The sequence below is a fragment of the Siniperca chuatsi genome, linkage group LG3 (genome assembly GCF_020085105.1).
Source record: "Siniperca chuatsi isolate FFG_IHB_CAS linkage group LG3, ASM2008510v1, whole genome shotgun sequence".
NCBI classification, from domain to species: domain Eukaryota; kingdom Metazoa; phylum Chordata; class Actinopteri; order Centrarchiformes; family Sinipercidae; genus Siniperca; species Siniperca chuatsi.
In genome coordinates, this window is record NC_058044.1 from 1,085,810 (window position 1) to 1,112,970 (window position 27,161).

At 42.0% G+C, this 27,161-nt stretch overlaps 3 protein-coding genes and 1 pseudogene across 8 annotated transcripts in view; all 4 read left to right on the forward strand.

The window, feature by feature from the left end:
- The window catches only part of LOC122873026 (NACHT, LRR and PYD domains-containing protein 12-like), a 657,912-nt gene that overhangs the window by 236,636 nt on the left and 394,115 nt on the right, over positions 1 to 27,161 (forward strand). The window contains exon 14 of the mRNA XM_044189262.1: positions 26,371 to 26,544. Within this exon, the coding sequence (XP_044045197.1) occupies positions 26,371 to 26,544 (174 nt within the window). The remainder of the gene's footprint in view (positions 1 to 26,370; positions 26,545 to 27,161) is intronic.
- The window catches only part of LOC122873083 (E3 ubiquitin-protein ligase Midline-1-like), a 243,179-nt gene that overhangs the window by 213,213 nt on the left and 2,805 nt on the right, over positions 1 to 27,161 (forward strand). The gene's annotated exons all lie outside the window — the stretch shown is intronic.
- The window catches only part of LOC122873028 (NACHT, LRR and PYD domains-containing protein 12-like), a 1,034,258-nt gene that overhangs the window by 39,279 nt on the left and 967,818 nt on the right, over positions 1 to 27,161 (forward strand). For 3 of the 5 annotated variants that reach the window (XM_044189269.1, XM_044189274.1, XM_044189271.1), the window contains one exon: positions 13,697 to 13,979. In XM_044189269.1, the coding sequence (XP_044045204.1) occupies positions 13,706 to 13,979 (274 nt within the window). In that variant the 5' untranslated portion in view covers positions 13,697 to 13,705. Of the gene's footprint in view, positions 1 to 11,892; positions 12,210 to 13,658; positions 13,980 to 27,161 lie in introns of those variants that run through there. The other 2 variants (XM_044189272.1, XM_044189270.1) reach the window with 2 other exon arrangements.
- LOC122873048 lies at positions 23,484 to 25,910 on the forward strand (annotated as a pseudogene).

A 27,161-nucleotide genomic window follows, 5' to 3' on the forward strand; every position in this document is an offset into this window, starting at 1 on the left:
AACAGACAACAAGAGCTCACACACTGTTTCTCTGTCACACTTACAAGCTGAGGACTGTTGGTTCACAGTCTGAACCAGCAGCACTGCTGATAACAGTGAAGACAGTAACTGATGTGCTGAGAGTCCCTGTCCCCTCTGAGACTGACCTCCTGACTAATATCAGACCAGGATCTGGTGTTGATCACTTATTAATGCCTACAACACACGTTCTTTTTGACAAATAGTCAAGTGTTTATAAACCATGATGCAAACTTATCAAGAGGTTCAAAGTTCATTCTTGTCCTTGGAAACTTATCATGTTTGATCTATTTTCCACTCCAGTCACTTCGCTATATTAAATGTCAGGTCTCTTGTAGGAAAAATGTTCTTATTCAATCAATTAATCAGTCATTTATGTTTCTAACTGAAACTTGCAGTAGTGGGATTTTGTGTGTGTGGAAGTGCACAATGCACAAAGGCACCATTGCACTCCCATTATTTCCAATGGTTTGCACCGCGCTATGACAGCTTTTCGTTACATCGAGCAAAGTGCTCAAGGCCAGCGGTGAGCGCAGCACAAATCGCGTTGTTTGAAAGGTCCTTAAAGCTTATCAGTGAGCTTCTGCTCCAGTATGAACCCTGAGCTGTTTTCAGCTCTACAGGTTAAATCAACATATTTGTTTGATCAACACAACAAACGTTAAAAAGTTAACTGCTCCTACAACCTCTACCACAGCTTCTTTGTCCACTGCAAATGACATCACCGGGAAAGTTAAGTCAGTCACTGCTGATTGGTCAGAGCAAAATAACCTCCCTCCCAAACAGAAAACAGCTGACATGAACACGACGTCAAACTGAACAATGAAGAGAAGTAAAATGGACCTTCATGTTCTGATTATCAGGCTGAGAAGATCTGAGACTTTATTCAACACTTAATACTGATGATTGTCTATTCTGTCCACACGACATCTATTTCCTGTCTGTCCGTCCTGAAGAGGGATCCCTCCCATGTTATGGCATTATATTTGTGCCTCATTCCTGAGCGAGCAATGGGACATTTGGAGCAGAGAAAAATATATTTTAAAGCACATAAATTATATTTTGAAGACAACATTCTCTCTATCTCTTTCTCAACCTCTGTGCTTGACAGCCTTACAATGTGCAACAAAATCAACCAATTGGAGAAGGTAAACTCTCGTTGGCTGTTTCATCTCAAATTTGCAAATCCCACTATGGCAAAGGCATGACCCGCCCTACTGTTCCTCTGGTTGGCCATTCCAGGCCTCTGCTAAACGCTAACCTGCTAGCCTAGCTATGATGCTAACCGGCACTACGAAGTAGACAGGCCCAGGAGGAGAGCGACTCACATCTTTGTTTCCGTAGCACCAAAGCAGCAGAGAGAAGCTCCATGAACTGGCGTAGAGGCTGAGAGAGACGATGTGAGCGAGTGTGCAGCAGTCTTCCAGTGCACCGAGCAAGAATTTGAGGGCATATGAGTAAAACTGAGTGAGAGGGCTTATTATTGCACCTTAATATGGATAACAGCAAACATGCAAATACATTTATTGAGCACAGAATAGATTTTTTGCTCAAACGAAATTATTTTTTTTGCTTGTGAATAATTTCTCTTCAAAACATATTTTTCTGTTCTCCAAATCTCCCATTGCTCGGTGAAGACTGGTGAGAAGAGCCGGGCAGATATGCTGTCAGGTGTGATTGTGGATGGAGAGCAGGTGTGTCAGATGTTGATTGGCAGTTCCTCAGAGGCCACACCCCACACACACACACACACACACAGGAGGAGAAACCAACAGGGTGAAACAAACAGAAACAGAGGAACATTAGGACCATCGACACTATAAATTATATTTTTATCTTTTTTCCTTTCAGTATTTTACTACCTCCAGTTTTTTGGATGTTTTTTTTTTTTGACTTTTTATTATTTGATTGTTTTCTTCTGAATATTTTATGTAAAGTTAAATGAGTCTGTGTATGAAATGTGTTTTATAAACGCAGCTGTTTTGTCTTAATGGTGGATCTGAGTGAAGGTTTATGAAGATCATTGATGAGGAAGCTTCTGAAGGTTCATCCTGACTCTGTTTCTTCCTCCAGGGTGGAACATGGTGGAGAGCAGAGGCTGAAACCTGGTCTGAGGAAGTGTAAGTGTGTGTTCACTTTGATTCATGAAAACAAGGCAGCACATGTTAAAGTAGTTTAAATCAAAAGCTTGTGTATCTGCATTCAATTCTCAGTTTGAAAGAAGATCCAAAAAGATGAGTCACTCTGAAGTTTTGATCTAATTAACAGTCAGTCTGTTAATAAAGCAACAAATAAACCCATCAGCTGTGTTAGATGATAAACTGCTGCTGTACTGTGTCTTGTTCTCTCCATCAGATGCCTGTGAACTCACACTGGACACAAACACAGTACACAAAAACCTCAAACTGTCTGACAACAAAAGGAAGGTGACAATAGTGAGTGAGTATCAGCCATATCCTGATCATCCAGAGAGGTTTAACAGCTGGCCTCAGCTGCTGTGTAGAAATGGTCTGACTGGTCGCTGTTACTGGGAGGTCAAGTGGAGAGGAGGAGTTTTTATATCAGTGAGTTACAGAGGAATCAGAAGGACAGGAGACAGTGCTGACTGCAGGTTTGGAGGAAATAATCAGTCCTGGAATCTGAGGTGCTCTGATGATGATGGTTACTCTGTCTGGCACAATAACAGAAGAACAGTCCTCTCCTCCTCCTCCTCCTCCTCCTCCTCCTCCTCCTCCTCCTCCTCTCTAACAGAGTAGCAGTGTATGTGGACTGTCCTGCTGGCACTCTGTCCTTCTACAGAGTCTCCTCTGACACACTGATCCACCTCCACACCTTCAACACCACATTCACTGAACCTCTTTATCCTGGCTTTGGTTTCTGGTCGTCTAACAGGTCTGGTTCTTCAGTGTCTGTGTTCACTGTAGGAGAGAGAGTCAGTCCTGTGTAGAGAAACACTCACACTGCTGACAAACACACCATCTTTCTGTAAGTCATACTAACTCAGAATCATAAGAGCACATCTTCTCTTTTTCGTTAAATGCGCTGCATGTCTGTGATTTGAAATACCTCGAAACACCTTTTAAATGTTTTCATTCAGATTTGTGGGGTAAAGGTATAAAGATGTTAGTTTTAGGTTTTCTTTACTTTTCTTTCACACAAATAAGTACAGTATCTATTATCAATAAAATCAGGTCCTGATCCACGCACACTTAAGAATGTAAAAATATGAATGTTTTTTTCAGACAAATGTACCAATCATTTTACTTTGTAGAAATATGATTCCACAGTTTTTGTAAATAGGATGAGTTATTATTATTATTAATGTTGTTGATCATTAAAGGTTGAAATGTTTTTTTATTTGAGTTATTTCCAGTACATTTCTAGTAAATGTCTGTATGTGAATGGATGGATGGGAGTGTCAGTGTTCAGGGATATAAGAACCATGTTGATGCGACATTCTGAGTCTTTATACTCTCAACAAACGGACTGATAGTAGGGAACATAAAACTAATAACATAAAAGATAGAATTATATGTATTTAGTCACTCCAGCTGTTTTAAATCTCCATTTGGGTTGAATAAGTTCAGAGTTGTTAGTACCACACTTCCCATCATGCTTTGGGTGATGCAAACAGGAGACAGACCAGACTGAGTCCACATTAAAAGATCCCCTCCAGACATTTTCTAAAACACATAAAAATAAATCTGCTTTGAATATTTTCTGTCTGATAGAGTTTTTCCACATTGTTCTCCTTTATTGAAAAATCTGTGAATATGCAAATGTGTTGGACAAAAGATGTCTCCTACGTCCATTCTCATGTGAGCTGGAGGCTTCAGGTTTCCACATCACCTGCTGAGCCCCGGGAGTGTAGGAGGGTCCTCGCAGCTGATCTTTTCTGTTGTAGATGTTGGTGGAGTTCAGATTGCTATATTGGTCTGTGTGAGTGGGTTTCTTGTACACTGTGGTCTTTATGCTTCTGTCAGCCTTCAAATGAACATGAAGTATCTAGAAACAGCAGCTCATCATCCTCTTCCTGAGCTCTCGTGAACCTGATGAAGATTAAAGCGGTCAGTACTGGAGCAGTGTCGTTTGGTGACGTCACTGCAGCCTGTATCTGAGCAGTTCATTTTATTGCTGTCCTCCCTCTGCTTCCGCTCTCCTGTGAGTCACATGACGCCTCGTGCTGCCTTCCCGTCTCTGATTAATGTCCGAAAAACAAACTCTGACACAAAAACGAACCGATTGCAACAAACAAGCTTCATTCAGGCAAACAGGGGAAACTGTTTGAAAAGAAATTAAAAAAGACAAAAAGTCTCCACAAAAAACAAAACAAAATATGAATAATTAAATAGCACATAGAATAAAATAAAGAAGAATAGTGATGAAATATTAGAAGAAAGAATATATGTAATAATTCCCAAAATCTACAAGCTCTACTTTTTTCAGTTTCTATACTTTATTTTCTCACATACCTGTTAGTTGTTATGTTTCTTAAATTTTTCTTGCATGTGTTGTCAGTTTGTATTGTATCAGGTGTCTAAATTAATTTCTCTTTTTCAAACATTAAGCTTTAATATTTTAAAACCCTGTGTGCGCGTCAGGGACCCCTAAGTGGTCACGAGAGATGACTCATTACAAACGCTTGATTGCAGTTGTTGCTGCTAAGGGTGGCCCAACCAGTTATTAGGTTTAGGGGCAATCACTATTTCACACAGGGCCATGTAGGTTTGGATTTTGTTTTCCCTTAATAATAGCAACCTTCATTTAAAAACTGCATTTTGTGTTTACTTGTGTTATCTTTGACTAATATTTAAATTTGTTTGATGATCTGAAACATGTGACAAGTGTGACAAACATGCAAAAAAAGAAAATCAGGAAGGGGGCAAGCACTTTTTCACACCACTGTATTTGTTGACCAACAATCGCTGACTGAACACAGCATCTCTAAAGTCCTGAACTCATAGTGGGGTTGTTGGTTTGAGCTCTGTCCTAACTCTGTCAGCTACACCAGCTGACTGCAGGCTGGACTGCTGACTAGCTGGTTTTCTAACAAGATACAACATGTAAACCAGACAGCTGTGGAGTTGGAAAGGTTTTGTTAAATGTCGACCATCCAAAAATCTGCAAAGATGTAAACACAAAGGGAGTTAATGATGCTCATCTGAAGCTCTGCAGTAGTTCAGGTTCAGATTAAAAGAGAATCCACATCAGTTTAAATAGAGTCAGACCGAGACGATAAGACTAAAAGATACTGAGCTCCACATTTCTACTGGATGTTGTTGCTGAATGTCATACTGAACAGTGAATGAGTTTAGGCTTCACTGCTGACCAGCTGACCAGCCGTCACAAAAAATATTTAGATTCTTCATCAAACTGGTTTTTACTGCTCAGCTGTTTATGAGGGTTTCTATTATTTTGTCCACACTCACATGTTGTAGCTTCCTGGTTTGGAGGAAATGTGCACACTCTTCTTATCTCTGCCTCCTCTGAGCATCTATACTGGGGTACCTTTGTTATGTTTTTCCTGTAATAAAATAGTTGAGTTAAGTATTCTTGTTTTACTCTCAGCTGATTAAAGATAGGGTGGCTGCTTTTATATTTTTATAAGTTTCTAAACAAGAAAGATCAGATTAGGAAATTGAACCAGGATGTAAAATGTGATTTGTTTTGTAATGTAAGACTTTATAACTCACTTAATTTTAGAACATTTTTGAGACTGCAGAAATAATTGAAAATTAATAAGTGTTTGTTTTGAGACTGTATTTATGCTCCCCGCAGTGTGAACTTCTCTTAACCTAAGTTACCACTTAACCTTTCATTTAGCGCCACCATCAGGACATATTTTCTACACATAACAGGCAGGTTGTCTGTAAATGTCCTGGTCTCCTTTCTGCTCTTCAGAGGATGAACCCTCAAAGGCCCTGACACACTGGGCCAACAGTCGGGCCGTCATTGGGGGTCTGTAGCCCTACTTTTTGAGGTGTGTTCTGCACCGTTGGCCCTCGTCTTACCTCTCGCGCAGGCTCAGAACGTACGTACTAGTTGGCTGTTGGCTGTAGTCGGTGCGGTGTGTTCTAGTGTCACTTTTTGGCGCCACCCTCTGGACAAACTTTGCATGTTTAGATTCACTGATTGTGAAACTGTAAGAACAGATAAATCATGGGGATGTGTGTTCATGTTGCGGCTGTAATGAACACAGCAGCCTGTAGGGGGCACTGGCAGCACTTTACTCTGTTAGGTTAACACACATTCAGCAGATGCCATCTCAGCTTTTCAATGGAATTTATGTGATTTGGTGTGTTCAAACTAAATCACATATTTAAAGATATTCAATTGTAAATAAATGATTATATTTATTTTAATAAAAAATATTAATAGTTCAGACACCTAGCATTACTTTCTTAAAAAGCTGAAAGAACACATTTTGTTTGTTTTCCCCCTTTAATTCCCTTGAAGATTATCTGAAAGCAGAGTGCTGTATCTGCCTCTGTCGGGCAGCACTGTACCCTGACTACTCCAGGTGTGTGTTGCACTTTGGTCTGTTTCAAACATTCAAATTATTCTAGACAGACTGAACATTTGAATCTACACAGCGATCACTGAACAACAGATGTATTCAGAGTAAATGCTTAGCATTACACGTTTCTTACTCCTACCCTAACTACCAAAATCATATCTCCTGCTGGAGATAAGTGCATGGACCCATTTTTCAGAGTCAGACTGGGACAGGAAGCTCCTAAGTTTGGAAATGTTTTTTAAATGGTAGAAAGCTGTCTTCGTAATAGTGGTGATGTGATGCTGGAAGTTAAGTTTGGCATCTGTAATAAAGCCCAGGTTTCTGACATGCTCACTGTGCTTTAGAGAAAATGATGATAAGATGGATACAGACTCCTGCCTTTGTAATTTTGGGCCTTCTATCTGAATTAAAAATTTTTCTTTGCTAAGTTGTAGAAGGTTTTCAGACATCCAGTGGCTGGTCATCAATACATCTGACAAGCTCATTTACAGCACTGAGGTTGTCTAAGGACAGTGAGACATACAGCTGTGTATCATCAGCATAGGAATAGTAGGATACGTTGTGATTCTGTATAATGGTACCAAGAGGGAGCATGTACAGATTGAATAGCAGTGGACCCAGAACTGACCATTGTGGAACCCCACAGAAAATGTTGCCTTCTTCAGATGTGAAGTTGCCAAGAGATACTGAGAACGTCTTTTAAATATGTTGAGAGCCACTGGAGAACAGGTCCAGATAAGCCAATAAAGTCTATTTGGTAGCCTGTCGTGATCAACAGTGTCGAAAGCAGCACTCAGGTCTAATAATAAAAGAATGGAAAGTTTGTTTGCATCGCTGCTGATTTTAAGATCTTTGGTTATTTTGCAAGAGCCTAACACCTGACTGGTACGAATCATACAGGTTGTGGAGGGTTAGGTATCTTTGCAGTTGTTTGTAGACAACCTTTTCAAGGATTTTACTAATAACAGGAAGGTTGGAGCTTGGTCTATAGGACGGTGTAGTCCCTCATTCGTCCAGGAGTGTTCTATCATAGAAAAGGTTTCAGTCGTAGTCATCTGGACACTATTTTCAGAATCAAGACGTTTCGGCTCCCATCCGGAAGTCATTCTCAATTGTGAAAAAATGGGACAGGAATTAGAAATTTAAGCTATTCTGTGTTACATAAGCCCTCAGTTCTGTTTTCGTTCATTCGGTCTCTCTGTCCCTCTTCTCCAGCCACAGTCCTCAGTCCTAAGGCCACTTTATGCCATTTTCCATCCATCCACCATGTGCCCTCGGACTTTCCCTCCTTTCCCCATCACCTGACTGCCCCGCCCATCTACACACCTGTTCCTGCGTCATCATTAGTCACTCTACATTTACCGGTCCACTTCTATTGTTCCCTTGCCACTTCATTAAAGTTGGACTGTGTCTCATGCCTTTTGCTTTCTAGCCTCTGGATTCTGTTAGTTGGTATCTGAGACCTAAACCTGTTACCTGCGTGTTTTGTACCTCTGCATGATCTTTTTTGATCTTTCCTACCCTCTGGATGTGTTCGCCTGATTAGACTGCCTTCCTGGTTTCGACCATTGCCAGTCTCATTACTCTGTAAGCCTATGTACCTCCATTTCTCAATGAAACCACTGAACTGACGCTGTCTGCCTCAACTGTCTGCATTTGGGTCCTATTGCTCGCCGGCTGATTTCACCCCAGTGTCAACGTCAAACATTGTTTTCAGTTGTCCAAACAAGTCTTCACTCTTTAATGGAGTTGTTCTATAAAAACAGACATATACTGACTGGTTTCATGTTTCTAGACTTAAAAACACAGCGCCTTCACAAAGTTTCAGCCCCCTGATTTTTCCACATTTTTTTCCTGTGACACCTTCAAATATAATATTATGGAATAACTTTTCTCTCCCTTTACTAACACAGTAAATTCAACACATTCATGACCAAAAACATGTTTGAATTAAAATGAAATTTCCTTGTTGAGCTGCAGTGGAGGTACAGAAACACAAAGAGGGAACTTTGTTCTAAAACAGACTGTAACTTTGTAGATCAACACTTGATTTGTGTAACTCAGACTGCTGAAGCCTCATATCACCTTCATCAAGTCATTTTTACACAGAATGAGGACTGTGGATTTTGCCCTCCATTTCTTACAGTGTAGTCGTGTTAGGAAGGCATCACTTCACAGTCAGTGTGGACAGGAGGAGTGATTACAGCCACCAACCACTCTGTCAGAATCAGAATCAGAAATCAGAAATACTTTATTGATCCCCGAAGGGAAACTCTTTGTTACAGAAGCTCGTCTTTACGTCAGTGCACACAGGAGAAGTACTAGCAAAAAATATTTAATACAATACACTATAAAAACTATAAAACAGGTCAGAAAATAAATTAAGTACCAAATGGGTATAAGTATAAAATAAAATAAGTGTGAGGTACCAAGTGGGTTTACCGGTTGATGATGATAATACAGTATAAATGCAATGTAATAATATAAGTAATAAGTAGTATTGCAACAGCAGTAATGGAGGTATGAATAATAAATAGTAAATAGGAAAAAAACCAAAAACTAAGTATTGCACATGAGTATTACGATGATGATGTTAATGATCAATGTCCAGTTTAGTGAATTAGGGTCATACAGACTGACACTTAGAGGGAGGAGTTGACTTCCTGTGGTGCTCTGTGGTGCTTTTTGGGGGGATGAGCATGCAACAGCATACAGGACAGCACTGGCCACCACAGACTCATAAAACATCCTCAGCATCGTCCGGCAGATGTTGAAGGACCTCAGCCTCCTCAGGAAACAGAGGCGGCTCTGGCCCTTCCTGTAAACAGCTTGAGTGTTCTTAGCCCAGTCCAGTTTATTAAGTGTACTCCCAGGTACTTGTAGTCCTCTACAATGTCCACACTGACCCCCTGGATGGAAACCGGGGTCACTGGTGCCTTGGCCCTTCGTAGGTCTAATACCAGCTCCTTAGACTTTGTCGCATTGAGCTGCAGATGGTTCTGCTCACACCATGAGACAAAGTTCCCCACCACAGCCCTGTACTCAGACTCATCACCACCGCTGATACATCCCACCACAGCAGAGTCATCAGAAAACTTCTGAAGGTGGCAGGACTCTGTGTGGTAGCTGAAGTCTGTGGTGTAGATGGTGAAGAGGAAGGGAGAGAGGACGGTCCCCTGAGGGGCCCCAGTGTTGCTGACCACGCTGTCTGACACACAGTGCTGCAGGCGCACATGCTGTGGTCTGCCAGTCAGGTAGTCTACAATCCAGGACACGAGGGGGGCCTGCACCTGCATCGCTGCCAGCTTCTCACCCAGCAGGGCTGGCTGGATGATGTTGAAAGCACTGGAGAAGTCAAAAAACATGACCCTCACCGTGCTCGCCGGCCTGTCCAGGTGGGTGTTGATGCGGTTAAGCAGGAAGATGATGGCGTCCTCAACTCCCAACCGGGGCTGGCAGGCGAACTGAAGGGGGTCCAGGAGGGGTCTGACCATGGGCCGCAGCTGTTCCAGCACCAGTCTCTCAAGGGTCTTCATTATGTGGGAGGTCAGTGCCACCGGTCTGTAGTCCTTGGAGCCACTGGGACGTGGCGTCTTCGGCACAGGAACGAGGCAAGATGTCTTCCACAGAATGGGGACCCTCTGGAGACTCAGGCTCAGGTCGAAGACATGTTGAAGGACTCCACATAGCTGGGGGGCACAGGCTTTTAGCAACCCGGGGCTAACGCCATCGGGGCCTGCAGCCTTGTTTGAGTGGAGTTTCATCAGCTGTCCTCTCACCTGGTCAGCAGTCAGGCACACAGCAGAGGTTACAGGTGGAGGAGGGGGGAGTCATTAGTGTGAAGAGTGCTGTTAGCCTGATGGGGAGGGGGGAGCAGTGGACTCAGAGGAGCTTGAGGGCCGACAGCAGCTGAGTTAGAGGGGGGATGAGCAGGTTTGTTGGCCCTGTCCACGCTGCCTTCAACTCCTCTGCTGCCAGTCGGTCTGAAGCCAGTGATGGTCTTCATGCCGCTCCAGACCTCCCTCATGTTGTTCTGCTGGAGTTTCCGCTCCAGGTTCCTCCTGTACTTCTCCTTGGCCTCCCTGATTTTCACCTTCAGGTCGGCCTGGATAGCCCAGGATGTCCTTGATGTCCTTTGTTACCCACGGTTTGTTATTTGGATAACAATGAACCATCTTAGTTGGGACATTGCAGTCCACACAGAAGTTAATGTAACCAGTGAAGCACTCAGTGAGCCCATCAATGTCCTGTCCATGAGGGGGGATGTAAACAGCCACAACAATGGCATGTGAGAATTCACGTGGCAGATAATATGGCCGGAGTCCCACAGCTAACAGTTCAATGTCCGGGCTACAGATACTCTGCTTGATAGTGATGTGACCAGGGTTACACCATCTGTTGTTAACTAGAACAGCAAGCCCGCCGCCTTTCCGCTTACCGCTCCCGGTGTGATCCCTGTCGGCCCGAACAGTCTGGAAGCCCTTGATGGAGACGTTATGGTCCGGGATATCCTGGTGTAGCCATGTCTCAGAGAAGCACATCAAACTACACTCACAGAACTCCGTCTGACACCGGGCTAACGCCGTTAGCTCGTCCATTTTATTTACCAGTGATCTCACGTTGCCCATGACGAGAGAAGGCAGACAGCCTAAATCTCTTGTTCTTAAGTCTCTTTTGTCTGCACCCCTCTCTCTTCCCTCGCCACTTCGTTCCACCTCTGCATACTCGGTGTGTCCTCCTCCAGATCTCAGTGGGGACATCGGTTGTCCTGGGCGCCATGCTGCCCGGCTTCAGCACGATCAGCTGTTCCCTGGTATAAACAATGCGGCCAAACAGCTGATCTGCAGCGTTGCCCTGACTGAGTAGCAGGAGAAGAAGTTCCATGGCGAAAAAAAGTACAAAAACACTTTCTACTCTCATTTTCACAAAGAGCGTAGTTTAAATTACACTTACACACAAGTTACTCAAGTTTGGAAGAAAAGGAAGAAAAGGAAAGCTAAAAGTTGGAAAAAGTAAGACGACGAGACAGAGCTACGGCAACAGGCAGCATGTGGGCTGGCGCATGCGCACTAACTACATACAGACTTTTGTATTAAGATATTAAGACTTGAAAAATGTGAACTGATCCTTTAAATTCAGCCACCAAACATTGATGGTGTTGTTATTGAATTAATACAGAGCAAATATTTGAAAGAGACAGTTTGACTGTAAATGTGTGTCAGATATGTACAGGTTAGTTTCAGTCGACCTCTCTGTCTCTTTGTTGATGCAGTTTGTGTTTGTCACATGTTGTCATGAGTTTACAGACTGTTCTCCCTCCACATTCAATAATAAACCTGTTTTTCTTTTTCCTTCTTGTTTTTGGGGCTTCAGAGTTCCTGCAGTTTGGACTTTGTGGAGCTCTGTCAGCGTCTCCAGCTGCTGTGAAAACTCTCCCATCAGAGCGCTGACTGCCAGAGCTTCTGCAACACTGCCGCCTGCTGCTGACTGGCAGCTCTGCAGCTCACACTGGGTTTCTGCTCTCACGTCACACTGACGTTTCTGGATTTGGATTTGAAAGTATGAGGGTGTGACGGCTGTCGGTCAGATGAACACAGACACCAGCAGCGTCTGTCAGCGTCTGCAGACGAAGATAGAAAGTCTCTTTGACCTCATGTGGACGTGACTTTAAAAGGTGAGAGCCCTGACAGGTAACATGACACACCTCTGATGAAGAAACTCTGCTGTCAGTCGTTATATTTTGGGGCTACATAATATATATATTATATATTATCTGTCTATACTAGATGAGAGCAGTGAGTCATTTTTTCAACACTGTTATTGACTGTTTCTAGATCTGAATATTCATGAATTCATTCACTAATTATTCTATAATATGTGACTTTTTGGCCAAAATGAGCTTTTTCATGTTGAGTTTATTCAGATTTAATCAGCAGCAGGTAACAAGTTAGATTTTAATTTCAGCTGACGTCACTGCTGAGATGTGAGGGAGAGGCAGAACTGGTCTGACAGCCTGAATCCTTTTAGTGTAAGTGAGGGTTCAAAGCTCCATCTTCAGAGTGTTGGTCTGGACACAAAACTGATCCGTCTTCTTTATTAATGGCTTGGGTTTTACAGTTGGTGACGAGGTTAGGCGTGTGTGTGTGTGTGTGTGTGTGTGTGTGTGCCCTAAAAGTGACATTTACCTAAATAATATGAACAACTTCACTTCATATAAATACCTAAATTATCAACACTCGATTAACAACAACGTCAGACTGAACATGAGTCATTTGATACGTTTAGCCACCATAAAACCGTGGACAATAGTAAAACTCAAATAACAATGTAATACATTAAGTTAAATAGCATGATAATTAGCATATAAGCAGAGCGTGGTACTCCAGTGTCGTCGCGAGCGTGGGTTAGGGCATACATGGACATAAAAACAAAAAAGAACAAACAAGAAACTACTTACAGCATGTCGAGAACACACATCAACTCAGCCTCAGTTTTTTCTCTGTTACCTATTTGAGGTATTAATTCAGACAGCCAATAAGTGTCGCTCTGGACTTGAGCTAAATATCCATATAACTGTGGGAATCAGGAAATACAGTTATTATACAACTAATATAACAACTACTACAGAACAATCCATTCTGAACTTCCCATTCTCATAGTCCATTACAGTCCAAGTCTTTGTAACACTGGCTGACACTTGATCGGCTGTTTAATCTCTGACTGAGCAAAACTACACACACAGCAGGGAATCAAAGAACACCTGCTGTTTGTTTCTTTACCTGGAGACACATTTAACAGCGGCACTGCAAAATGTCCTTTTAGGAGGCATTTGTCTAACTTTACTCTGAGTCTGTTCATCAAAAGAAGTTGCAAGATTTATTGCCGTACAAACCAGCTGACTCACGATAGTGTTTATGCCAGTGGTGATAGTGAACATAGTAAACATTATATGTGCTCAGCATCAGCATGCTAACATGCTGATGCTGAGCACATATAATGTTTAGCTCATTTAGCTCATAGCACCACTATGTGAGCACTGCCTCAGAGACAGGAAACAGGAAGCCATTTGTTCACCGCAGAGCTGACTCGTGTTGTCATCTGCTCTGATACATCTGTGTTACAGTTTTCCTTCAGGTTGAAAACACTGCCTGATTTTAACAGGAAGCCACGATGACGCCAGAGGACCTTTTGAACACTCTGGAGACTTTAAAGAAGGAGGAATTCACAAAGTTCAAATGGTATCTGCAGCAGCCGGACATCCTGGAAGGCTACCAACCCATCAAAGTGTCTGAGCTGGAGGAGGCAGACAGGTTGAAAACAGTGAATCTGATGTTGAACACCTATAAACTTCATGGAGCTCTGAAGGTGACCAAGAAGGTTTTAGAGAAGATACCCAGGAACGATCTGGTGCAGAGTCTGTCAGACACCAGCTCAGGACCAGAAGGTCAGTCACAGTTTTTTTTGTGCAACTTTTTTATTTGTATTTTCAGGCAAAAAGAGTGGGTTGACACGGGCGACACAATACTTGTAAAGGAACAGGGTCTCTCAGTACAGAAGCTCTTTGCATTCACCAAAGAAAGAGACATGATGGCGCTACCTGATTTCATTCTCCTTTATTTACTCCTTGGTTTGAGACACTGGGAGATATTAATGTCACTGAGTAATGTGGATGGTTATATTATTAGTGTGGTATTTTATGCCTTCAGTAAATAAACGAGATGAGTGAGGTTGATATGTTGATGGATGTGAAACAAAGCAGTCGTTTCCTGCATGTCATTGTTGGAGAGTTTATGTATTAGACACTAAGAGTATATACTGTATACACAGTATATAATAATTTTGGGATTTACAAGGGTTAAAGGGACATCAAATTGTGTAGGTGCAATCAATTAATTATGGATAGAATAATCAAAGATAATCACAAAAAATAACTTCAGTTAATCACCACTCTCCTTAAAGAGAAATGATAGCCAATCAATTGATTGAATCTCACATAATACACTAAAAGGTAATAAAAGCAAAAACACACAATATAAAGTCCAACTCTAAATGCACTAAACTACAGAACAAAGGGTGAGAGAGAGAGAGAGAGAGAGAGAGAGAGAGAGAGAGAGAGATCCAAAATGGCGGGTAAGGCCATATGCCGTTAAACAAAAGGAACTAACTCAAAATGGCGGCTGAACCGTGCTGAAAGACCTTTGACCTGCTCGAAGGTCCTCTGTTCCTTCAGGAGAAGCTAAAGTTTTTCATACAGTTTATTTCATTGACAGTTGTAGTCCAGTCATCCCTTGTTAAAGGTTTGCTTGCAGCCATTTCCATGTGATGGTTTCCTTGTTAGCAGCCAAAAGTTCATTAAAGAGAGATTCATCCTGTTCCAGCTTCAGGTGCAGGAACCTCGTTTAGAGTCACATTTCTTCCACATCTATATGTATACAGGCTGACGGTGAGGAGTATTTGCACGTCTGTAAGTTTAATCATAACTGTTCATCCTTTTTGTTTAATGTTGTTGCTGTTTATGAAAATGATGTTTCAGTAATTTATCAATGAGAACTGAAATGTTTTTATGCTACAGATATATTCATTTGTCATTACAGTTTATCGCATCCTTTATTGTTTAGTAGTTTGCATTATTTAATTTATTTCCCTGTCTGTAGAACCACAGTGCAGAATAATTGTACCTACAAATAAAGATTCATTAGTGGAGTTAAACAGCGATCACACTCCAACTAATCAGCTGTACAATCCTAATCCATCCATCAATTTTCATCTGGGTCCAGGTCATGTTAAATTTCATTCTCTGTGATATTATAACGGTCTTAATTTGTTTTGATGAACACTGCAGAAACTGAGCGTATATAGAATCAGAGGCAGCCAAAAGTGTGTTCAGGCTGAATGGGAGGCAAATCTTCGAGGTGGTGCGATTGCAGATAAAAGTCCATACAAAGACGAGACGGGCTCGCCTCGACACACTAACTGCCAACTCTGATAGGCCACTCTGAATGCTCAGTCCTAACTTCTGATGGACAATACACACATGTACTTTACTTGCTAAGACATTGCACTTACATGTGAGTGATGCAACCAGACTTAGACTTTAATACTAAGTAGCTGTTACTGAAATATTTGTGAGGAATTTGCAACTCAATTAAAAAGATTGAGAACAAAATTGTTATATTTTTGAGAAATAAGTCCATTATTATACAATAATATAATGTCATAATGTCCTGTAATAATAATGTAATAATTAGATTAAAATATCTTATCACGATTAATCGCATGATTGTCCATAGTTAATCGCAAAACAGATGGGCACATTGACCTGTTAAATTTGACATTACTTATTAACACGACCAAGTAAGCATCTCACACAATGTAGTGTGTCCAACCTTATGCTACAGTATAAGGGTTCACTAAAACAGACCCATACATACAATTTAGAATTGTAAAGAAAACCGTTGTCCACACCATCTGTCTTTCTCTTTATCCCACTCTTACTGGCATGGCCCTCTATAGTAACTCTCTCACACTCAGCCATTACCACCCTCATATGTCCCTGTCTGATGTCTCCTGATGCTCAGCATGCTCGACCTCACTCTCTGGTCTGGAGCCTCGTGGCTGCGTCTCATCTTAAATTGAATTATTACAATCAGAATTAAGAACATTGTCTACAGCATTCAAACTTGCAGTGACTTGACTCAGTGCTTCTTGGTGAAGCCCAGAAATTAGACTGGAGTTTGCTATATCTAGTTTTTTATGTAAGAGTATGTACTAGATGCTGCTGTGCCACATTCAATCAATTTCAGCAGACATCCCAGTATGATTTAATGCAAAAAAGTGAAGGTATCAAAAAGGAATTACTACTTTGCACTTAAATATTTAACAATTATTTTATTCCAACATATAATACAGCAGTAAGTAACGCCTTGACAGACACATCAGGACATCCACTTCACATTAAATTAATTATGTAGGAAATGGTTGCTTGACATTTCTATCATAAAGCTTCACCTGCTGGCCTGCTGGTAGTCTGACTCTGCAGAGTTAGCTCCTTAGCTGCCTCCCTCAGCAGACTGCCTATATGTTAGCCAGCTAGCTAGCTAAGATTGGTTCATGTGACAGCTTAATATAAGGCGATATTGTGTGACGTGATGCAAACGTGACAAGCTGCACATTGTTCGGAAGCATATGTGGAGATTTTTATTCACAGGGCATCCCTTTGGTTATACCATTCGTCATTGTCACAATTTCAAAAGACTCACCGGAGCTGCCACAGCCATCACACAACGGCAATAATACTGAGTTTGGATGCTACAGTGTCACATGACAGGAGACATAGGGCCGCCCCATTTCTGTGTCCTGCAGAGGCACGACTATCAAAGTAATAAACGTTTGTCTGATATGGCAATTTAATTTAGTCTAACTTTAGAAATTATGGACTACTCGAATTTATGCAGCCACAACAGCATAAATTAAAAAAAACAAATTCCTCCAGAGAGGCAGCTCAGCCAAAGAGGGCAAATGGGCTGTTGCTCGGGCAACTTGAGCCCACACTTGTGCACGTCCTTGAGACACATTGTACAACAGGTACATTGGTCGGCTAAATTTGCCATTACTTTGTCGTAGTGTTTGTAGTATTGTCGTAAGAGGTGCTGTATGGAGGTATGTGGACCCAAAAGCAGATGACGAGGAAGCACTCTCAGGGTGAAGTAGCTGGAATGACTACCATGTTTATTGTGGGGTGGAATGCAGGCAAGTACAGGCAGAGGTGAAAGCAGGGGAGTGAGTCCAAGGTGGAAAACACAGTTCACAAGGGAGCAGGCAAAATCCAAAAATCCAAACAAGGTCCACGGGAGAACAAAGAATCAAACACAAACTTACAGTCCATGCTCGGCAGGAACAACACCATGTGTACAACAATGATCCAACACTGAACAAAGAAAAGACCCAGACTAAATACCCTAGTGGAGGTGAGACAACGAGACACAGGTGCAAACAATCAAGGGAGGACCAACAATCAAAACTGGAGGGAAAACAAAGACAGGAGAACTTGATGAGATTTAGTCAAAGCAGCATCAGAGTAAATGCAGGCCTTAAAGACTTAAAAAGCTTTAAATTCAGTTCCCTAAAAAGGCCCTACTAACTATTAAAAAGTCTTAAATTAATGGTCTTGAATATTTTTTTCTTGGCTGTGGTAGACAGTAACAGTAAAGTTCTACATTTATTTTGTATGTGATTGCGAGCTGTCGGGAGACGTTACACATCTATAAACTAAAGTTGGATTGTTGTGACAGTTGATTGAGTTGCAGGAAGCTGTTCAGTCATGTTTGTGGAGTTTCACTCAGCACCATCAGACCTGTAGCTAACACTGTTACTACTGCAGCTACAGCAGCAAGAATCTCATCAGAATTAATTACTTTTTAATTGGCTAATCCATCCATCAATTTTCATCTGGGTCCAGGTCATGTTAAATTTCATTCTCTGTGATATTATAACGGTCTTAATTTGTTTTGATGAACACTGCAGAAACTGAGTGTATATAGAATCAGAGGCAGCCAAATGTGTCTTCAGGCTGAATGGGAGGCAAATCTTCGAGGTGGTGCGATTGCAGATAAAAGTCCATACAAAGACGAGACGGGCTCACCTCGACACACTAACTGCCAACTCTGATAGGCCACTCTGAATGCTCAGTCCTAACTGCTGATGGACAATACACACATGTACTTGCTAAGACTTTGCACTTACATGATGCAACCAGACTTAGACTTTAATACTAAGTAGCCGTTACTGAAATTTTTGTGAGGACTTTGCAACTCAATAAAAAAGACAGGAAGTCAAAACACAGGACACACAAGAGAAGGAGAATACTACAAAATAAACCAGGAAGTGATAACACCTAAACTACCACAGGTATCACTTCAAGATCACTACCTGGATCCTACGCACTTCTAACACAAATCACAAAATGTAATTGTGTCCAACTTCACATGGGGAAAATAAAGGCTCACAAAAACATCCCCTTCTGCTATGTGGGATCAAAACAGCATAATACAAAATAAAAACAATAAATAAAGTAAGCAGGAAACAAACTTTTCTCCTCTGAGAAGTTCAGTTATGTTGGGATATGTCCCTACCAATATCCAGCAACTACTGAATTGTCCATGCAATAATTTCGATAAATTTTTTAAATATAACCACTGTCCGTAGGAAAAGCAACAGAAGACAAAGACACTTCATCTGCAACGTTAAAAGGAGTGAACCAAATCCAAACCAAACCAAACAGATACAGCAGAGATGTAAAATACCCTGCTAACTGTAGCAGCGCTACACTGAACTCCTCTTCCCTGGCCTCAACACCACAGACAAATACTGCCGAAACACAGGTCATGCCATGGAGCTGCTTAGACAGGACACATTGAGCCCCCAGTACATTGTGGTGCATACAGGCAACAATGACCCCCACACCCTACACCGGGGCACTGCTGAGGCCATGACCAAAGTGGCTGAGAGGGCCTCCAGGGAGTTCTCTGACAGCAGGGTGATTATTTATACCCTTCTCCCCAGGACAGTCACTCCTCCATATGTCATCCATGAGATCAACATGGAAATCTCAAGGAGCTGTGCAGCCCTCCCAAACATCCACCAAGCCCACCACACCAACATTGGATCACGGGATCTCTATGACAGGATACACCTGAACAAGCCTGGCATGAGAACATTTGTTAAAACATTGAAGGATGTTACCCTTGGTTGCAACCCCAACAGCCTCGCCCACACAGCTGCTGCTCCCAGGAACTACATGCCACCCAGATTCCAACAAGAAGTTGGAGGAACTCTACCTGCCACCCCCCTGCAGCGCCACTCCCTCCTGCAACACTCCCTCCTTATCCTATATCCCAACCTTGTGCCCCACCCAGCCACAGAAGACCCCTCCACCATCACCAACAGATGACCTACGCATCTAAGGAAAATTCCAAATAACGCCTGTCGAGCAGAACTGGGACATATCCCATTACTGTTAAACATACAAAAACGGACAATAGCATTTTAGACACATCTAAATTTAAGTCCAAAAGACACACTTCCATTCAAAGCACTAAAAACCTAAGAGCTGGACCCTGAAAACAGTCCCCTCAGTCAGCTGATGATGAAGCTAACCAACCAGGCTCCCATCAGCACTGATTCAAAACAACAGAATAAAACTAATTATGAATCAGTCAAAAGATCTATATTTAGAACATTGGAGACATGAAACAAAAACCCAAAGTAGACAAAATTGTTATTTTACTCTAAACAGAGAATATAAATTGTCTGAGTAGCTCCACTCTGTCAGAGATACGAAACAGAGACTGATCCTGACCAAATACAGGCTCAGTGAGCTACGAAAGAGACTGATCCTGACCAAATACAGGCTCAGTGACCACCAACTGACAGCAGAAACAGGAAGATACAGACAGACATGGCCGCCCAGAGAGGAGTGTGTATGTGGTCACTGCTCGACAGGTAGAGACAGAAATGCACCTCCTCCTCCACTGTGAGAAGTTCTCTTCAGTAAGAGATTTCCACTATGGGGAAACAGCCAAGAAAATGACAAATGTCCAAATGTTAACCCCAGAAGAGAAACTGGCAGTGTGAAGGGACAGCAGCTCCTCTGGCAGCTAAATATGTATTTGCCTACCACAGCCTGAGGGATTCACACTATAAGATCCCCCAAATTAGGGATTTGGATAGTATTCAGCAATTGTATTCAGTTGTATAAAATTGCAGTGTACTGTACTGTATAGCAATCAAAGAATGGACTGCATCAGAATAATATAGAACCTTCATATGTGGCACCTGTGTATTTAATATGTATATGTAATATATGTGAATCTTCTGTAAACTGCTTTGGCAACAACATGTTTTTTTTTTCATTCCAATGAAGCTATTTGAACTGAAATGAAATTGAATTGAAAGAATAATTTTAGAGCACAAACGTCCCATAAAAATGAATCAAATCAAAATATACTAGCGCAGATTGCAGCAATGTTGCAACGGAACAAAGCTGTTGCTCAAAGTGGAATGAGTGAAAGCGTGAAGCTAGCTTATGTTTACAGGCTGAGAGATGGACAAATTATGGACATTTTTTTATGTGGAGGGACAGAATTTTTAGAGAAGCTAAAAAAACCACTAACCATCACCACACTCTTCCACCCACTAGTCTCTCTCTCTCTCTCTCTCTTTTTCTTTGTCAGTTAAATTCAGTTCCATTTATTTCAATTCAATTGGGCTTTATTGGCATGGGAAACAGATGTTAACATCACCAAAGCAAGTGTGAAATAAAAATATATACATAAACGGAAGAAAGTGCTATAAAATATATATATATACATAAGTAAGGTAATAATACAAATTTTAAACTTGCAATTAAAAAATACAAATATAAATAAGTGAAAACAAAACACTGCAACATTTTTTAAAATGAATGTGTGTGTGTGTGTGTGTGTGTGTGTGTGTGTGTGTGTCAGGTCATTCACTGTCCCTCAGGTTGTGGCATGTTGTTGTTATATTGGGCAGCAGGATCTGCCCTGTCTCCTTCTTCTAGGAGTATGTGGTGTCAAACTATCTGTTCTGCAGAGACACTGTGATGGAGCATGTATGCGCAGCACAACTATTCCACTGTTTTGCTACTTGCATAAAGTGCTCGGCGCTCGCTTCAACAAAATGCCTCTCCTCTGTCTTCATAACAGTCAATGCATGCGACCGAAGTTCCCACTGCTGGTCAAAATAATGCGCTGTCACCTCGAGGTAACTGTGATTTCTGATTGAAGTCCAACAGTCTCCAGTGAGTGCAACTGTCGTAGTCTGTCCCAACTCCTCAGCTACTTTTCCTTTCTGGTCTTCATACAAGTTGTGTATCTTCAATACGGTAGTGGCTCTCGAAGGCACTTCATATGTGCAGTCGTTGGATGCGATCCGAATTATTTCACACAGACCCTTGTCATCCACAATGTTAATTGGCCTGCAAGCTGTAGCCAGCCATTGAGCTATTGCTGTTGAAAACTTGCTGTTTGTAGGTTTGTCCAGGGGTTTCCCTCGCACACTATCAAGTGTGGTCTGCTGCAAGCGAGATGTTTCAAGGGTTGGCAGGGCTGTCTGCATAAGCTGTGTGCTTGGCTATTTAAGACTAGATGTACTCAATTCACATCGACAGTAACTGTAATAACTTTGGTCTCATCGACTGACCCATCTGGTAGGGCTTTGTAGCTGAACTTGCCGTTCAAAATAATTTTCTTTATCCATTGCTGGCTAGTTGCCATCCGACTTCAGGGCAAAGGATCATCATAACAGAACCTGCGCCGTGATGTTTCTCCAGTCTCCTAACCCGTGTGGATCTTCTCCTCTGTGCTGCCACAAAGGTGCAATGTGTAAGAAGTGACAGTTCTGACGTTATGTTAAAGACGTCTATGTATTGTGTTGCAGAAATATCTACTGAAGTTAGCATGCTAACCAGTTAGCCCCAGATGACAGTGAGTCACCTTGTTTACACATTGTACCTTTAAAACGAATTTGCTTTAACGCATTATTATTGCATGACCTTTGTCAAAACTAGACCTTTGTCAAAACTAGTAATAACGTAATATTTCACAATCAAATTTGAAATAAAAATATATTTTGTAAATTTCAACAGACACAGAATGAACAGGATCCAACACAGGATGAGGATGTAACCTTACATCAGAACTGTCAGAGTAAGAAAAAAGACTGAACCACTCCAGAACCAGACAGCAGGAGGAAAGAGAACATACAGTAGAACAATGCAAATTCCATATTGAGATTTAAAATAATAGTAATGGTAATGGTTTTGGTAGTAATATTAATACAATAATAATAGTAATTATGATAGGATTAATAATGATATACTATAATGAGACTAATAATACTTGTAGTAGCAGGTGTTAAGCAGGAACAGAAGGTGCCTTGCAATCATAGATCCAGACTCTTCAGCTCTGCTGAAAGCGACAGAAGAGAGAGACAAGAAAGCACAAAACTATGGGAGAGAGAAGATGTGGAGTTAGTAACATGCATTAATAGGATAAGAATGCATACAGAGGAGAGGGAGAGGAGGAGAGAGGTGCATCATGGGAAGTCTCCCAGTAGTCTAGGTGTCTAGCAGCATAACTAAGGGATGGTTCAGGACTCACCCAAGCCAGCCCTAACTATAAGCTTTATCAATGATGAAAGTCTTAAGCCTACTCTTAAATGTGGAGATGGTGTCTGCCTCCCGAACCCAAACTGGGACCTGGTTCCACAGGAGAGGAGCTTGATAACTGAAGGCTCTGGCTCCCATTCTACTTTTGGAGACTCTAGGAACCACAGGTAACCCTGCATCCTGGGAGCGCAGTGTTCTAGTCGGGTAATAAGGTATTATGAGCTCTTTAAGATACAATGGTGCCTGACCATTAAGAGCTTTGTAGGTGAGGAGAAGGATTTTAAATTCTATTCTGGATATTACAGGGAGCCAGTGCAGAGAAGCTAATATTGGAGAAATATGATCTCTTTTCCAAGTTCTTGTCAGTACACGTGCCACAGCATTCTGGATCAACTGGAGAGTCTTAAGGGACTTATTCAGGCAGCCTGATAATACGGAATTGCAATAATCCAGGCTAGAAGTAACAAATGCATGGACAAATTTTTCTGCATCAGTTTCAGTGGTATGATGCACTCTAAATCCTGACTGAAAATCCTCAAATAAACTATTGTTATTTAGAAAGTCACACAACTGATTGGTGACTGCTTTCTCAAGGATCTTAGAGAGAAACGGAAGGTTAGATATAGGTCTATAGTTGGCTAAAACCCCTGGATCAAGAGTGGGCTTTTTAAGAAGAGGTTTAATTACAGCTACTTTAAAGGACTGTGGTACATGGCCTGTTAATAAAGACAGACTGATCATATCTAGTAGAGAAGTGCTAACTAAGGGTAAAACTTCTTTAAGCAGCCTAGTTGGAATGGAGTCTAAGAGACAGGTTGATGGCTTAAATGAAGAAATCGTTGAAGTTAGTTGAAGAAAGTCGATAGGAGAAAAATAGTTTAAATTTATTTCAGGCTTTACAGTTGTTCCTGTCTTTGATATTGACATTTAAACATAATTTAACAGATTCCCCAAAATGAGAGAGTAAAAAAAAAATTTGAAGTGCACACTTCTTTGCATGAGAGAGAGAGAGAGAGTGTACCTGGACAGAAGGAGAATAGTGAAACTGATGCTACAGGACTATCGTTTGTGACAGTTCAACCAGTAGGTGGCAGCAACACCAGGGCTGTGGTTGTACTGGGCAGCTCCCTGGCTTAAATGCATAAATGTTTAAATGCTGTAAAGCTGGGGTGTATAAATGAGAATGATGTGTTCAAACCTAAATGTTAGATGGTTAGGTTGCTGTAACACAAATACCAAAAAAAACATTTACTGATGCTCGTGAGAAAAGAGGCATCTGTAGACGTACAGGCTAATTCTATGGGGTTTTTCTATTTGTCACACAGATGTGATTGTTCCAGTACCAGAGCCACAACCCATCTCACATTACCAACACATGCTTCAATCAAACCTTCAGGACAAGTTCATGTGTACACAAGAAGGGTGGATGCAGAAGAAGGAGCGTCTGGATGATATCTACACAGAGCTGTACATCACAGCTGGGGGTGATGTACACATCAACACACAGCATGAGGTCAGGCAGATTGAGGCGGTGGTGAAGCCAACAGAAACAGAGAAACCAATTAAACCCAGTGACATGTTCAAACACCCCTCTGGAGAATACAGACCCATAAGAACAGTGCTGACCAATGGGATCGCAGGAATTGGAAAAACATTTCTTATGCACAAGTTTGTATTGGACTGGGCTGAAGAAAGAAACAACCAAGATGTGCATCTCGTATTCCCCTTCACCTTCCGCCAGCTGAATTTAAGGAAGGGAGAAAAGTTTTGTTTGGCAGAGCTCATTCATAAATGTATCAGGGAAACCAGAGACATCAAGGAAGAAGCTCTTAATCACATCTTTACAACTCTGCAGTCATCAGGAAACACAAACTATGACAAGAGCAAATTCAAACTTCTGTTTGTTTTGGATGGACTGGATGAGAGCCGACTTCAAATGGACTGCTCTACCAATAAAAACCAGGATGCAGACTTTGATGTGACAGAGTCCACCTCAGTGGATGTGCTGCTGACAAACCTCATCAAGAGAAATCTGCTTCCCTCTGCTCGCCTCTGGATAACCACACGACCTGCAGCAGCCAATCAGATCCATTCTGATTTTGTCGACATGGTGACAGAGGTCAGAGGGTTCACTGACCCACAGAAGGAGGAGTACTTCAGGAAGAGATTCACAGATGAGGAGCAGGCCAGCAGAATCATCTCCCACATCAAGACATCACGAAGCCTCCACATCATGTGCCACATCCCAGTCTTCTGCTGGATCACTGCTACAGTTCTGGAGGATGTGTTGAAGACCAGAGAGGGAGGAGAGCTGCCCAAGACCCTGACTGAGATGTATGCAGAATTCTTGAGGTTTCAGATAGATCAGACAAAAGAGAAGTATGACCAAAAAAGTGCATTCAGTACATTAAGTCATTAGCAAAACTAGCTTTCCACCAGCTGGAAAAGGGCAACCTGATCTTCTATGAGGAAGACCTAAAAGAGAGCGGCATTGATGTCAGTGGAGCCTCGGTGTACTCAGGAGTGTTCACAGAGGTCTTTAAAGAGGAGCGTGGGAGGAAGAATGATGAAGACAAGATGTTTAGCTTCGTCCATCTGAGTGTTCAGGAGTTTCTGGCTGCTTTGCATGTAGAGAGGGCACTCATTAAGAAAAACAAGAATGTGATGTCTGAGCCAGGCCAAACTTGTGGCGAACATGTGCGAATGGTTTTCAGAAAAACATCTATGACAGAGGTCCACAGGTTTGCTATTGACAAGGCCTTACAGAGTCCAAATGGGCACCTGGACTTGTTCCTCCGCTTCCTCCTGGGTCTTTCTCTGCAGACCAATCAGACTCTCCTACGAGGCCTGCTGAAAAACAAAAGAAGCTCAGAGACCAATCAGGAAACAGTCGAGTACATCAAGAAGAAGATCAGTGAGAATCTGTCTCCAGAGAGAAACATCAATCTGTTCCACTGTCTGAATGAACTGAATGATCGTTCTCTAGTGGAGGAGATCCAACACTACTTGAGTTCAGGAAGTCTCTCCACAGATAAACTGTCTCCTGCTCAGTGGTCAGCTCTGGTCTTCATCTTACTGTCATCAGAAAAAGATCTGGACGTGTTTGACCTGAAGAAATACTCTGCTTCAGAGGAGGCTCTTCTGAGGCTGCTGCCAGTGGTCAAAGCCTCCAACAAAGCTCTGTAAGTGGACAGATAACTGCAGATACTAACTGTGTCACATGTGTAGGATTGTTCTGAACTAATTAAAGTCTCAGTAAAGTGAGAAGATCTAGTCAACTGAATGGTTAGTTGATGAATTGAACATTCTTTCAAATTGTTTCTTCAGTATGACTGTACCTCTACAGGTGAAAGTAGGAAGATGTAGGAATGTAGGTGAGGAAATACAGTGTAGTGCATTTAAGGCTAAAATTAATTTCTGTAAATTATTGTGATCCCAGAAATAAGATTGTATTTTATATATTTTGATAAATTGCTGTTTGGTTCCAGTAATATTCACAATGAAAAATAGTTCTCATCTCCTGAGACCCTAATGCTTGATTGTTCGACTCATCAAGTCAGAGAGGGCAACCATAGAAATGTGTTTCTCACATTGTAGACAATAGAAACGGTGTCAGTGTTTGTCTTTATCACTAACTCTCCTTCAGGCTGGGTGGCTGTAATCTGTCAGAGAGAAGCTGTGAAGCTCTGTCCTCAGTTCTCAGCTCCCAGTCCTCTGGTCTGAGAGAGCTGGACCTGAGTAACAACGACCTGCAGGATTCAGGACTGAAACTACTCTCTGCTGGACTGGAGAGTCCACACTGTACACTGGAGACTCTCAGGTCAGATCACACTGTGATGCTTTTGTGTAACACTGTGTTGTACAAACATTAAATGCCTTATGGGTAGGGGTTCTCTACCTTTTTGGATGTGGGACTGGCAAGCTAGCAAAGAGTGGTCTCATGGGGTGGGTGGGGTGAGGTTTAGACTACACAGTCTCTACTTCAAAAGATCTCCTCCTTAGAATAACATTTTCTGTCTGATGTGGGTTTTCCACATTGTTGTTCCTCATTCAAAAATCCTGAAGGCTGTACTTCTCTGGCCTCAGCTCTGAGGTCCAACCCCTCCCATCTGAGAGAGCTGGACCTGAGCTACAACCATCCTGGAGACTCAGGAGTGAAGCTGCTGTCTGCTGGACTGGAGGATTCACGCTGGAGCCTGAACACTCTCAGGTATGAACAGACAACAAGAAAGCAAAGAGAGACAACAAGCTGAGGACTGTTCACAATCTGAACCAACAGCACTGCTGATAACAGTGAAGACAGTAAGCGTCGAGCAAAGTGCTCAAGGCCAGCGGTGAGCGCAGCACAAATCGCATCGTTTGAGAGGTCCTTAAAGCTAATCAGTGATCTTCTGCTCCACTATGAACCCTGAGATGTTTTCAGCTCTACAGGTTAAA